General features: G+C 40.0%; 1 protein-coding gene across 5 annotated transcripts in view; it reads left to right on the forward strand.

The window, feature by feature from the left end:
- SORCS1 (sortilin related VPS10 domain containing receptor 1) overlaps window positions 1-15,003 on the forward strand; it is a 591,753-nt gene that overhangs the window by 519,674 nt on the left and 57,076 nt on the right. For all 5 annotated transcript variants that reach the window (XM_012450170.3, XM_012450169.3, XM_012450171.3 and 2 more), the window contains exon 19: window positions 12,673-12,859. In XM_012450170.3, the coding sequence (XP_012305593.2) occupies window positions 12,673-12,859 (187 nt within the window). The remainder of the gene's footprint in view (window positions 1-12,672; window positions 12,860-15,003) is intronic.

Here is a 15,003-nt window from a genome sequence, read left to right on the forward strand (position 1 = left end):
TGCTTCTAAATTTACTTTGAAAATAGTGTCTGAATCTTGCCCCATTTCTGGTACCATTTCTTTATAAAAACAGGGATATTAAAGTCCTGTTTCTGATGCCTGTAAAACAACAAGTCCTCCAGGTACCAAAAAAACCAAGAGGTCCCTGCTAGGTTCTGATATGACATTACAGTATGATTGGGGCAAAAGATTTTACCTCCCCAACTTGTTACAATATTTTTGTCATTCGAGTACCAAAGCTTGTGCCTCTATCCATGTTAACTCATGGTTCAACTTTCTCCTGCAGTCTTGTCTCCCTTTTATGGGTCGAGGTTGGGTTAGGGACTGATCTAAGCCTCTTTTCTTTGTCCCATTTATTTGCATACAAACCCTTCCATGTAATCTCCATCTCCTCTGCATTTCATCTAAAGTACTAGAGACCTGAGGAATCTACTGTCTCAGCAAATAGTTAGATATTTGTGTTTATTTATTTGTTCTTTGACAAATATTTTACTAAGTGCCAATTTTATGTCATGTGCTTTTCATTTATTAGTGGACTTTAGTTTGCAGGAATATATGTTTTGGGTTAATTAGGACCTCTGTTATATTGAGTTTTAAATAAAAACCTAATGACATGAAGTAGAAAGTGCCTAGTATCTTATAGCAATTGGAAACAAAAAGATTAATAATAAATTATTTGAATATAAGAAATTATAATGCAATAATTTATTGCATTATTATTGTAATACTATTTCTGGCATTCCCCAGTAAACTATACATATCTTTAAGGTAAAATTCATGTCACTTCTGATTGCATTCTGACATCTCTGCACAATGTGCCTGACAGATTGATAGAAACTCAGTAAATGTATGTGAATTTGCATAGGCTTCTCCAAGAAGCATAGAGATAAAACTCAAACTTAAAAGGAAAAGACTCTTAACATTTGAAAAACAATCAAAACATGGTAAAGTCTTCATCTGAAATCTAAATCTCTTCCTTAATCGTTTCCTAGTACATGTCCTAATTCTAGCATAAGAATATCAATGAAAACATTGCTAAAACCAGAGCAAAGAAGAGAACTTCTTATTGACAGAAAATAATCAAAGGTTAGGTACACTGATACTAGTTTGCAACTTCATATACAGTAGTGTGTACTCAAGCCCATAATATTACAGATTTGAAATGTGGAAGAAATGGAATTCTTTCCTGCAAATAGCATATGAGGTCACCCTCAAAACCTCGATGACAGAAATGCCTCCATAACACAACTCCTCCAAAATCCCACAGATTGGTTCACCTGATGTGTTACTCAGAGAGCTACATAACTATGTTGAGGTCGATGAAAAATTTCAATGTCACCAGCACCACCCCTGCCTCATTTCCTGCTGCGTTTAGGGTTCTCTCCAAGTGTATCCTCATGGCAGAACCTTCATTAGCAGCACAACCAAAGGAGCAGTCACTTCCATCCCAGACTCATTGTGGCAGATGCACGAAGAATACAGGTGTGTGCACACATACACAAGCACACACACAGTGCATTAGGAATCATTATTGCCTTAAAAATAAAGAACAATCCAAGAACCAACTGGAAGAGGAGTAGAGGAGTCCATAAACTTGAGTCTAAGATGCCGAACATTTTCAAACTATGCCTGACTTTTAGGAAGCTGATCGAAGGTGTTTTGCACTGACATCCAAGCATGCAGTGAGAGGTGACATCTCTGTGCTTGGAGACTCACTCAAGATGGATGTCCTCTGGACCACTAATGAGCACCTAATGAGCCTATAGACTTTCAACACGATAACTCAGCTTCCCAGAGAAATCCAATGCAAGAACCTGAAGGCACAGGATAGATGGCAAAGGGCCTAATCAGTCTGAAGAACTCAACAAAACTGATTTGGGAGGCATTTGTTTGAGAAAACTGGTAGGCAGAAGTAGTGTCTGCATGTTAAGGAAGATAATTAAATCTGTTTTAAACAGCTGTAAGAATAAAGAGATGCAATTCTCTGCATAATTTAAGACTTTTAAATTAAATCTGAGTCAAGGGATGAAAATTAAAACTTTGATCTGTATCTCATTGTCTTAATACTTCAATTTACATACAAAGACTGAAACTTAATAAGGAAAATTCATGATTATTACTTTTGTGAGATTTAACTCCAAAACGTGAGGACTGTGTCCTCATTAGACAGATTTCAATGATCTGTAATTTCATATACATTGAAAGACTTATGGAAGCATTAAAGTACCCAGAGTGTAATAACACTTCATAAATATTGTAGGATGATGTCAGCCATCAGATGGTAGAGAAGATGGCTGTTGATAAAAATTTTTGCAAGATACTCACTTGTCTGAATTCACGACAGAATTGGACCTACTTTTTCATCTGGAGAAAAGGCTGTTTGGAGCCTTTAGTGGTAGCACAAAGAGTTAATAGGCAGTGTTATGTTGAGGCAGGTATCAGTTTCTAAGCCTGCTTAGTTCTGACATAGACACCTCAACTGTTTTCTCCTTCCACACAAAGGAGCAGAAGCTGATTTCAGTGAGCCATGGAGATATGAGGCTTTCTCATGTGTTTTTCCTTACTCCATTCAGCTTTACTCTCTTCGACTCTAGCAAGATAATTGAGTCACTTCATTTCTTCTTGCTTTTTGTTGTTGAAGGAAACAAGGCAGGCAATATAGGTTGTCTTTAGCTAGACACCTAATGTCTGAAGTTCAAGTTGCATTGGTTAGCAACACTTTCTAAGACTCCACTTTTCTCTCCCCTCAAAACTAATCCAAGAGTATTGCTGTTTTTTAGGGTCTCAAAGAAAAGATGTTTGCTAAGAACTTTAGTCTGACTTGATAAGTAGAGAGTTACCTGGCTCATTACTGAGCATTCAGCAAACATCCCAGAGGCTGGATTCATGAAACAGCCTTCAGTTTGGATTTTCAATCTCCTAGTCGCTTGCTCTAGGCCCTGGCAACACTAATGTCCCACTTCATCCATATGGGTGGTCACCACCCCTGAATCAGGGCTTTAACCACACCATGCCATCCTTGCCTGAGTGAGTAACTTCCTCAGGCTTCTGGCTTTGCACATTGCCATTCATTATTCCATGACCCTCTGCACGGCTGCTCAGACCTCAAGCTTATTACTTGGCTAAGACCACCAAGTGATCCTAGGTGTAAAAATTTCAGCTACTTAAACATGCTGACTGCATGATGCTAAAAACAGTATAGTGATTCCAGTGTTATAGGGGTGGTATCTTTGTCCATGTGTGCACATTGATTAAAATGGTATTCCCCAATATGTTAACAGTGTAATCTGTGGGTGATATAGTTATGGGTAATTTTAATTCTCTTTGTCATCATTTTATGTATTTCTACATTTCCCAAAGAATATGCCATGCCTTTTTTTCTCTTTTTTTCCTTCTAATAAAGCTAACATATTTCTGTTACATAATTTACTACTAGGAAAACCTGGTTGTCTAGAGATGTATTCCTAGAGGAAACTTCCTACTATTAAAAAAAAATATATATATATATATATATAAAATTTCATTCTGATTATGTAGCTGAATGTTTTTACTTCATGAGCACATTTTTCAAAAGTCATTCAAAAACATTTATAAGATTTATGTCATTTGGCAGCCCCCTAGTTTTCCAGCCAGAGCCTGCTGATGTAACCTCTAGCTACCGTGCAGTGGTAACAGTATAGCAATGTCTCTTATTATCTAAAAAGTGCTTCCAAAGCGCAATGGGTCAAGATTCTGAACCCCTCTCTGCACCACAATATCTAGACAGAGTACAGAGGCCCCAGTTCATAGTCATTATCTGCTTACACAAGCTAAGTATTATTCCTGCCTTATGTATTCTGTTCCATTTTAAGCCAGACACTAAGTACAGGAGACATAAAAGGGAAATTTGGGGTTGAGTCAGATACATGGTACTATTGCCGATTTTCAAAGGAAGGATTAAACCGCTTTGTGATGTTCCTATTGGAATGTCTTGATCTGGGCATTAGAGCCAGAATTATTTGGGGTATTTAGTTAGGCAAGTCCCAAGGATCTGAGTCCTCATAGAAGAGCCCAAAAAATCAGCCATCTTTATTTCATCTTAGAAAATGTGAAATGTCATAAATCTAGGCAAATGATTTGTTGTGTTCAAAGTGTGGTCTCTGGCATTCCTGGCCTTGACAGATCTGAGTTCTCCAGAAAATTTTTAAAACCCTCTGCACCATCCTCTTCACTCTGGTGATTCTTCATCCTCCAGGTCGGAGCATCTAAGTTCACTGTGGGTTTTGCTTGCAGAGAAGCTCAGGAGAGTCTGCACATTTGGAGAAAGACATGTGCTTTAGAAAACCATTTTTGAACAGGCACGGGAAAAAGGCTGACAGTATTCTGTAATTATGCAGGGATTTTGACATCTCGGAGTTGTCCAGAGCTCAGTTTTGAAATTGAAGAAAAGCCTATAGGGCGTAATTCAAACCGGGCATCCTGGGAACACTGTCCCAGCTGCTCTGGTGAGGAAACTTTCTGGAAGAGAAGTCAGAGAGGACACATAACTTACTTGGGAACAGAAAATAGGGCATGTGCAGCTGCCTTTTATCCTAGACTCTTGTCCTGTTCTAGAAAAGCTCAGTTTACTATTATAAAATGTCACATGAGAAGGTCCAACACAGTTACAACAGTTGTTTCGTGATGAGTCATCTCATACTTTGTCAAACATTCTCACCACCAGGAATCCTCACAAGCACATTTTGCAGCTTCTGGGGTATTTTACAGAGCCTGGCATATTACAGTGGGATCATCTTACATCACTAGTTTCAAGTAGATCCACATTGGCTTGGCATTCCTCTAAAGGGTTGTAGTTAGTGAAGCTTACAACAGTTCTTTGGTTTCACACATAAGTGAATTTGTTGTTTGGCACCCATCTGGGAATGAGCACCACAGAGTAGTTTGAGTGTTTTCTGTGAACATGCTGTGAGAGCGCTGCACATGGAGTTAAGAACAGCCTGGTTCAAATGAGTCTTGTGTCTCTAGGCAAATGTGAATAGATCTGAGTTCTTTTAGGGCTGAAGATAGATATGGCTTGGCTCTGTGTCCACACCCGAATCTCATCTTGAAATATACCCCAAATCCCCATGTGTCAAGGGAAGGACCTGGTGGGAGGTGATTGGATCATAGCGGTGGTTTACCCTGTGCTATGTTCATGGTAGAGAGTGAGTTCTCACAGATCTGATGGTTTTATAAGTGTTTGACAGTTCCTCCTACTCTCTTTGGCGTGCTGCCTGGTAAGGTGTGTCTGCTTTCCCTTCCACTGTGATTGTAAGTTTCCTGAGGCCTTCCCTAGCCATGTGCAGCTGTGAGTCAATTAAACCTTTTTTCTTTATAAATTACCCAGTCTCAGGCAGTTCTTTATAGCAGTGTGAAAATGGACTAATACAGAGATTAAATAAGAAAATATATGGAAAGTAGTTGCTATTATTTCTGACACAGTAAGCTTTCAAGAAATGTTCTCTCTCCCTTAGGGGATCTTGTAGAGCAATCATTTTTCCTTTTCTATTTTTTTTTCTTTAAGGAGAGAGTGTTTCACTCTGTTTTTCAGGCTGGAGTGCAGTGTAGAAATCATGGCTCACTACAGCCTTGACTTCCTAGGCTCAGGTGATCCTCCCACCTCAGCCTAACAAAGTGCTGAGATTACAGTCGTGAGCTACTGCACCCAACTAGATCAATCTTACTTACACTCTCACTTTGTGTACAAAATCACATGCCATAGTTTACTGTTATTGAATAAGCACAGAAGGACAGCTTTTCTCTCCATGTATTTACTACACTGGCTGATGAAGTCTCTTCTCTGAATGCCAGAGTACATCAAACTGTTATTTCCTTTCCCACTCCTTGTCAAGACCTTGCTAACCTGAGTCTACCTCCCTAGAGTAGGGTTTTCAGGACAGATGATGGGTTACTTTTATTTCATACTCTCTACTCTGCCTAAATATCCTTCATCATATGAAGAAATAACTGAAATATCTGGTTTCTTTTCTGTCACTCAGTGCCACTTAATGATGTTTGAAAAATCTTACTTTGTAGTCAAAAGAACACAAAAATAACAAAAATCCTTTGGTCGTATTCCATCATCAATCAAAACAAAGTCTATGTTACACTGCTTATTTACAGTAATAGTAGAGGTATAGTGTTGTATTTTATAGTGTTCCTTGTGTTATATGGTACTCTACCCCCTTTTAACTTTGGAGGAATATTTATTTCCTCTCATTCACTCCTCCTTTCTTTTAATCATGCTGATTCCTTCCTGACCCTCACTTCACCCTTCTCCCAGGGTAATCAGTATTAACAGTCTAGGTTACCTTTGCCGTCACCTCCCTCTGTACTCACACAAACACACACAGATTTATGGTATATTTACTGTGTTATTTGTTGCTGAGTTTTTAATAAAAATGGGTTATGCTAGTGATTTTTCTGCAGTGTAGTTTTTGCTATCTTCCAAGAAAAATGTTGATGAAGCTTGAGTCAGGGGCCCCTGTCATGCTTGCATGGACCAAGCTCTGATATAAGAGCCTGCTTCAGTCTGCAGTGGGTCTCTGATGCCTTAAGGGACATCTTGGAGTCTCATTTCTGGACTGAGGCTGTCCGTGTTGAGTTTCTATAGCATTTATTTTCCTACTCTTCTCTGAATCTGTGTTACAGGAACTGATAGGTTCACACACCTTTCATTGCTCAGGTTAATTTTGGCTTCCTGGTGGCCATTTGATGTATTTGTTTTTCTATTCTAGAAGTCAGTGATGCCCTTGGAGAATAGAATCATCAGGTAGATTTCATGTGGTTTTTGTGCCTTTCTCAGGCACTTCTTTTGAACTAGTCTTCTCAGTTCTGTGTCTGTATGAAGACATATGACTAAAGAGCATTAGATCTAAAGAATTTTATAATAGTCTCGATGTTTGCCAGCCTGGATTTAGTTTCAGAAATGATTTCTTTTGATTTATTAGATTGAATTATTTTTCAATTAATTATACACAAGACTTTCCTGACTACTGATTGTGAATAGCAATTATTTCTCACATTCTCTATCTTCTTTATGGCTTAAACATGATACTGTTTTACTAGCAGGTAGACAGAAGCAGAGTATTGAGTAAATGCCAACTTATCATTGTTAGAGAAGAAAAGAGAGTCAAAGCCAGGAATACAGTCAAGCAATAAAAAAAAATAATGCTTTATCTTTGTTACCACTTTCCTCTTGGTCTGAAAGAAATATTGCAAGTAATTTCAATTAAATTCGAAGAGAAGTGACCTGGATAGGTCAAGTCAAGCCACAGATCATCTTAAACCCTTCTGTAAGTCTCTAACTAGCTGCATGACTTTATGCATCTTACTTAACCCCTCTGTGCTCGTTTTTCTGGTATATCAAATATAAATATCCATCCTATCTATCTCCTATGTGTTCTAACATCCATGTGAGATAATAGAAAGAATTTTGACACACACAATAGAAAAGTGCAATTTTCAAATTTTATGGAATGACAAAGGATCATTTGCAGGCATTGCATTAAGGCACTGGGGATACAGGCATTAACAAGACTCATCCCAGCCCCGAGGAGTTGACAGAGCCTACCCTAGTACCACCCAGCAACTCATTTTCCTGGAGAAGTTTGCTCATCTTGGCTGCATGTATCATGAAACTTTTGTTAGTGATTATGCACCAGTCTGCAAACAATGAGTTTAGTCTTTCCATTCCCACCCTTAGCACTTACAATCCTAAGGCATCCTGGTAAAGCTTTTTCATCACATTAAAATCAAATAAGAATAACATTAGCTTGTGCTATACTGTTCACTTTAAGATGAATCCGACCACAAAAAAACCTAACATTCAACAATCAGAATTAGAGAATCTTGGCCTTTGCTACAGCCCAGCATCAGCTGCAGACCTCAGACCGCAGCAGGACTGGGAATCCTCCCAGGGGACTCAAAACAGTGGCTGGGTCTTGGGTAGCACTTGGGCATCCAGAGAAATAAAACTCCTGAAAGAGATGTTATCAAAGGCTCAGAATCACTGATTTCAAAACCAATAAACTATGAGAGTTAATTTTGACAGAAAGGTGCATATAATTTTCTGCTGGAGCTTTTTAAAATTTTTTTAAAATCTATCATCTACCCTAGGATACCTCCAAATTGGCTTTCCAGCACACTTTGATCCCCTTCTAGTTCATCTCCATATCTTGGCCAGAGCGATTATTTTGAGTTAAAAATAACATGCCATCTTTCCTTAAATCCTTAGAACGCTGTAATCGTTAAGTTGATCTCACAGAAATAGAGAGTAGAATGGTAGCTACCAGAGTCTGGGTAGGGAGAGATTGGTTAATGGGAACAAAATCAGTTAGACAGGAGGAATAAGTTCTAGTGTTCTTTAGCGCAGTGACTATTGTTAACAATTTATTATATGTTTCAGAATAGCTAGAGGGAAGGAATTTTGAATGTTTCCAACAAAGAAATAAAAAAGGTTCAAGGTTATAGATATCACGGTTATCCTGATTTGATCACTACACATTATATACATGTATTGAAATATCACGTATGCCCCATAAATATGTGTAGTTCTTATCGATTAAATTTTTAAAAACATTTAAAAATTAAAACACTTTTAATGGCTTTTCATTGCTCTTAGAAGAAAGTTAAAAATCAAGAATTTGACCCACAAGTCCTAAAAGGTATTTTTATCTTTAACCTCATTTGGTAACATGTTTTTTTGTTTGTTTGTTTTTGGGTTTTTTTTTTTTTTGAGATGAAGTCTTGCTCCGTCACCCAGACTGTAGTGCAGTGGCTCGCTTGACTCACTGCAACCTCCACCTCCTGGGTTCAAGCGGTTCTTCCTTCTGCCTCAGCCTTCTGACTAGCCAGGACTACAGGGGTGTGCCACCAAGCCCAGCTAATTTTTGTATTTTTAGTAGAGACGGGGTTCCACCATATTGGCCAGGCTAGTCTTGAACTCCTGACCTCGTGATCTGCCCACCTCAGCCTCCCAAAGTGCTGGGCTTACAGGCGTGAGCCACCACACCTGGCCAGGTAACATGTGCTTGTTCTCTCTCTCTTTTTCCTCTGACTCTTTTAATTTCTTCAGCCATACTATTTCCCTCTACCACAGGCCCTTTGCACATCTGTTTCCTCTGTTCCCCTGGCCTGCTGTCTCTCACTTGTGCCTCACTCATCTCCTTCGTTTGGTTTACCTTCTTTCAGGTCTTCTCAGCTCAGACATAACTTCCTCTTGGAAGCCTTCTTTGAAGTTCCTAATCACCTCAGCTCTCCATCCCTGTATGTTGCAAAAGCTTAGAACTTCATGTATCTTCCCTGCATGTCACCTCTGCAATAATTTTTATTTGTGTGATTATTTAAATAAAGTACATGTGTTTCAGTAGTGGTCTGTAAGATCATGAAAGCCCAGGCCATATTTGTTTTGTTTGGTTGGTTATTACTTGCTTAATAATAGTTTTCCATTTGGTGACTGACATGAGATAGACACTCAATAAATATCTGACAGTTGTGTGAACGAATGGATGATCAGAGAGCCAGTGGGGTGAGTATGCCCAGTCACATAGTTATTAGGACTTAGGTTGTCATCCCTTTGCTGGGTTTCTTATTCTCTGAAAGAGGCTGACATCCTTGCTTCCAGTGGTCATTTGAGCCCAGGAACACCAGAATCTGGTGACAGATGAGCCACAGTGTGAGGCTGTTACAGTGATATTAGTCTTACCACTCACCTGAGAGCTCCTGAAGGGAAAGGCATGGAATCCAATTTGTTCCCCTTTAGTGGAAAGTGACAGCAGGAATATAATCTGCTGCCTTATGCTGTCATACATGGCCCCTCGACATTCTTATCTCCTGGTGCAGAGTCAAAGCCCAGAGGCCTGTCCCAACATCAGGAGGTCCTGGGGACTTCACATTTGATTGGAGTATTCCATGGCTTTGTCTTCAGGGGCTGTCAGGTGCATGTTAAATCTAATACCTGATTGTATCATGTAAATTATGATCTATTATATAATTATATGTAAAATACCTTACCTAACACCCTAATAGCCTGACTCTGTAATGGAAGCCTTACTGAGGCACTAGTCCAAACATTGAGTAGCTCCATCCTTTCACCCGTTATAATACTCAGAGAACATTCCATGAATGGAGAATGAAGAATCCTATCATGGGAAAAAAATGCAGCAAGACAGACAGCAGACATCAAGAGAGTTAGAAATTGGAAGGCTTTTATGTAACTGGTCTCAATCCAGGACAACAAAAGGGAAATGATGAAGACCAGACAGAATGGGCAAGGCAAGGTAGACTCAGTAATGGCAGCCAAAGTTGTATTCTTCCCAGCAGTGTGAGTGTCTGCTCGCTCTCAGTGGAGACTGAAGTAGAGTTGACTGAAGGTGTGAATTTCCCCTCTGTCCTCTTGCAAAAGATGGCCTCTGCCTGATGCTCACTCTGTCGCCACAAAGTATTAAACTTGTCTCTCTCCCTCTTCGCTCATGTCCACCCCCGCCTCTAATGGGAACTGCCTTCCATGTTTTATTCCATGGATAACCTCAGTACCCTTGCTATTTCCCAAAGATACTTGTTTCAAAAGCGGGCTCTTTCCCCATGCCCACACCTAGGACTGGCTTACCCGCAACTCTGTTGAAAACCTAGGAGTGGAAACTAACTGGAAACAGAAGAGAAATTCATCAGTCCACTTTGGTTGTTTAAATGAAGGACACGTCAGCAAGAATAGTTGACATTTATATTTATTAGTGAAGAGAATTCAAGTAAGTGGACGATGTCTGGGCTTGTGGATATTTATTTTGTAGTTTTGAATGGAATTAATCTTTTCACCCTAGGGGAGAATTTGTGCCTCTGTATTTAGCGAGAGTCTACTGCCGTGGGCCCCCTACACAATGCTTGGCTGGGCATAGAGCAGAGGAGTAGGTCACACAGATTCATAGGATTTGAACTGCTTTTCTTTTCCCTGTGAATTAATCTTTTAAATGTCAACATTTTAAACTTGGCCTTTTCAAAAAATATGATACCATATGAACCCAACTTAATCGAAAATACATCTCTAGTTCAAAGGTTTTTGTTGTTTTTGTTTTCTGAAGGTGGGAAAGGCTAACAACAGCAACAAATTGTTAAAAGATGGACTGTGTGCGAGGAAGCTGGTTTTTGTCAACGGGGTCTAAGCAATTTTGTTCCTTAAGAATCTAAACTCTTGTTCTGAAGGCCATTTCTTTTTTTACAGTTCTGGGATTTTACAATGCAGAATGTATCTTTTTCTGCCTACCCATGGGAAATTTGAAATTATACAATTTCAATTACTCCTTAAAGGGACATTGTAGGTCTTTTACAGCTATGTTGATATATTGTCATTTTTTTTTTGTAGCATGTTACAAATTACTAATACATCTGCAATTAATTACCTGCTTTCTTCTTTTTTTTTGAGACAGTTTTACTCTTGTCGCCTAGGCTGGAGTGCAATGGCACATTCTCGGCTCACTGCAACCTCTGGCTCTCAGGTTCAAGCGATTCACCTGCCTTACTCTCCCAAGTAGCTGGGATTACAGGCACCTGCCACCACGCCCAGCTAATTTTTTTTGTATTTTTAGTAGAGGTGGGGTTTCCTCATGTTGGCCAGGCTGGTTTTGAACTCCTGACCTCGGGTGATCCACCCACCTCAACCTCCCAAAGTACTTGGATTACAGGCGTGTGCCACCATTCCTGGCCACATGTTTTTACAACAACCCTTTAAGATAGTAAGATATTATTAAGGCCAACTCATAGATATGACACTGAGACTGAAGGAGGCTGAATGACTTGCATGAAGTCATCCAGCTTGTTAATGGCACATGAGAATTCATGCCCAGGGGATCCTTGATTGCCCACAGTGCTATATTCTCTCTGTAGTGAATTATCTGGAAGTCCAGAAAGGTCGGTTAGAATCCCAGGACCGCCACTTACTAGCTGTGTTAACCTTGAACAAGTGATGACATCTTTTTTGACTTAGGCGTCTTCATCTGTAAAGTAGGGGAAGATTGCCTACCCCTCTCTCCAGACTGGACTAAGAATCTGTGAAGAATAACAGATCATTTTGATAGTTTGAAATGCTAAAGCATAAAAGAATTAACCATTATTATCTTAACTAATAATAGGGCTGAGTCCAGTGTCATATCAGATATCAGGCAAGGTGTCTTCCATCCTTCCTATCATACAATTAGGGAACAAGAAATAACGAGGGGAGTTTGGGCTGAGGGGTGGTCTTGAAGACACACAGGAAGTGGAGTGGTCCATGACCTTCTTAGGTAGGCTAAATTTTTTAAGTTGTGTGTGTACACCTTTTATCTTTGCGGGTGCTAAGACTGTTACCAAAGCCTTTGGAGGAATTGAATATCATGTTGCAACTCATAACCAAGCACTATTAATTTTCAAACCCCTGAAACTTACAGTAGTTGGTGTCCTTCAGATTTGGAGTGTATCCATCATAGCAAACACTTGCCTGCCAGAGAATGTCACAGGGATTCTGTCAAAGGCAGGCAGATGCTCCTAGCTATAGGAGTGAGCCAGGGCTGCTGTTATGCCTGAGCCGGGGACTAGCCCAAGCCCCAGTCCCCAGTCACCAGTCACCAAGGCAGGAGCAGCCAAAAGCTGACTCCTTCCCTCTGACGTTGGGCTGTTTTTCAGGGTGACGTTCAGCGGACACTTATCCAAGTGGACTTCGGCGATGGTATCGCGGTGTCTTACGTGAATCTCAGCTCCATGGAAGATGGGATCAAACACGTCTATCAGAACGTGGGCATTTTCCGTGTGACCGTGCAGGTGGACAACAGTCTGGGTTCTGACAGCGCCGTCCTGTACTTACATGTAACTTGTATGTTATTACTGTTGTTGGTTTATGACCTCTCTTAAATAGTGTCCTTTTCAAATTGAATTCAAAATTTTATATCTAGAAGAGGTACATTAGTTATCTTTTAGCAGAAGGGGAATGGTGAAGAAACAAGTAAGAGAAGAAAATCAAAGAGTAGAATTTGAATAATCCTGGACTCTAGATTGCTTCAAATTCTCATTACACTGACTCTGCCTCCCCCGGGTGATTTGAAAATACGACACTTGAGTTTGGAGGCTGGGCATTAGCAACCTGCAGAGCTGTTTGGTAGAAACAAAGAAATTTGGTTGGGGGGCAGGTGTCAGAAATTGCTGAAAGCAATTCCACATGCACCACTCAATCTAATGCATTGAGAATTAGCACAAGTAAAGACATTTCTCCTTATCTGATTATTTCTGTCTTCTCATAATATGTTGCTATTATCCTTTTAGAGTTTTGCTAATAATCCTTTTAGAGTTTTGCTCCTTTTTTAAAAAAGAAAAATGTGTTTCCTGGGCTTCTGTCTGTGGATGACTTCATGTTAGAGAGAAAGCGATATAAAGAGAGAGTATAAAAACAGTGTTAAGGCCAGGCCCGGTGGCTCACACCTGTCATCCCAGCACTTTGGGAGGCTGAGGCAGGCAGATCACAAGGTCAAGAGATCGAGACCATCCTGGCCAACATGGTGAAACCACATCTCTACTAAAAATACAAAAATTAGCTGGATGTGGTGGCGTGTGCCTGTAGTCCCAGCTACTTGGGAGGCTGAGGCAGGAGAATTGCTTGAACCTGGGAGGCGGAGGTTGCAGTGAGCCGAGATCGCACCACTGCACTCTAGCCTGGTGCCTGGCAACAAAGCTAGACTCTGTCTCAAAAAAAAAAAAAAAAAAAAAAACCAGTGTTAAGGAAACTATGGTAGGAAACAGTTCAAAGAAATGCTAAAGCTTTTCCCTCATTGAGGATTCTGAAGATATGAGTAAGTATGATGAGACAATAATAACTTCTAAGTTATGTGTGCTTAAAACATGTGTCATTAATATGTTAGGTGTAAGGGGTTTCCCTGTCATCGGACTTATGTTGGTTACTAAAGAAATTGTTTCTTTTAAATGAAAGTAGCTCCTTTGTATGAATGGCCTTGTTCAAATATCAAGTTTTAGTCCATGAGTCTTAAGGCCAGGCAATATGACTCTATGCTTCTCTTCTGGAACAAAACTGCCCACGGGACGAAATTGAGTACAAAAAGTATCAATTAGAACGTTTTCTGTTTTCGCTGCTGTGGTCCAGTGAGCGGGCAAGACTATTAAGGGATGAACAAGAGATGTTTTGGTTGTTCAGTCTTTCTAACGTGTCTGTAATTCTGATCTCTGTCTCCTGAACTTTCATGACAGAGATGTTTCAAAGAAACATGCACTCCCTTATTTGGGTCTAAAGAAAGTTACACGTGATTCTCAGTATGCCAACTCAGTCTGCCTATTTTTGGCTACAGTTTACAGTATATTCCAGGTGTTGTATGCTAAACAGGCTCTTAATGTATATTATCTCACTTCTGAAAACGGTCCTGTGAAGTAGGCACTATTAGTCACCCTATTTACAAGAAGTGTTGAGGTTCAGAGAGCTTAATTACTTGTTTGAAGTGGTGGACCGACTGCCTAGCAGAGCCAGGCTTCAGACTCAGGCCCACCTGTCGCAAGGACCCTAGCTCTTGATAACTAAGGTCAGTGTCAGTGCCAAGAGTGGCTTGGGATGGAAGGAACTGTCTCCATCAGCTTTTACCGTCTGTTCCCTACTGTTTACGGATCATCTTGAAGAAACATAAATGTTTTGGTTAGAAGCAGTGTGCTTGTTATACAACTACACAGGTTCAGGACTCATCACGTGGGCTCCCTTCCATCTAACTGCCATCCCTAACTTGTCCTATACAGACTTCCACTTATTAAGACGTGCCACTTACTAAGACATACCACCTTCCTATATGTTAGTATGTAGGGAAATGATAGTGATGGTATCACAGAAATGATCATCTTTAAATCTTTAACAATACCTAACATTAACGATTAGTAGAGAAAATAACTTGCAGTAAAAATGATGGTGCATTTGCCGAGAATGGCTCCTACCTAGATCATATCATACCTCATAGTTTATTCTATAAG

Source organism: Aotus nancymaae, unplaced genomic scaffold (assembly GCF_030222135.1).
Source record: "Aotus nancymaae isolate 86718 unplaced genomic scaffold, 86718_ANA_hifiasm-v0.15.2.pri h1tg000010l, whole genome shotgun sequence".
In the NCBI taxonomy this organism is placed as follows: Eukaryota; Metazoa; Chordata; class Mammalia; order Primates; family Aotidae; genus Aotus; species Aotus nancymaae.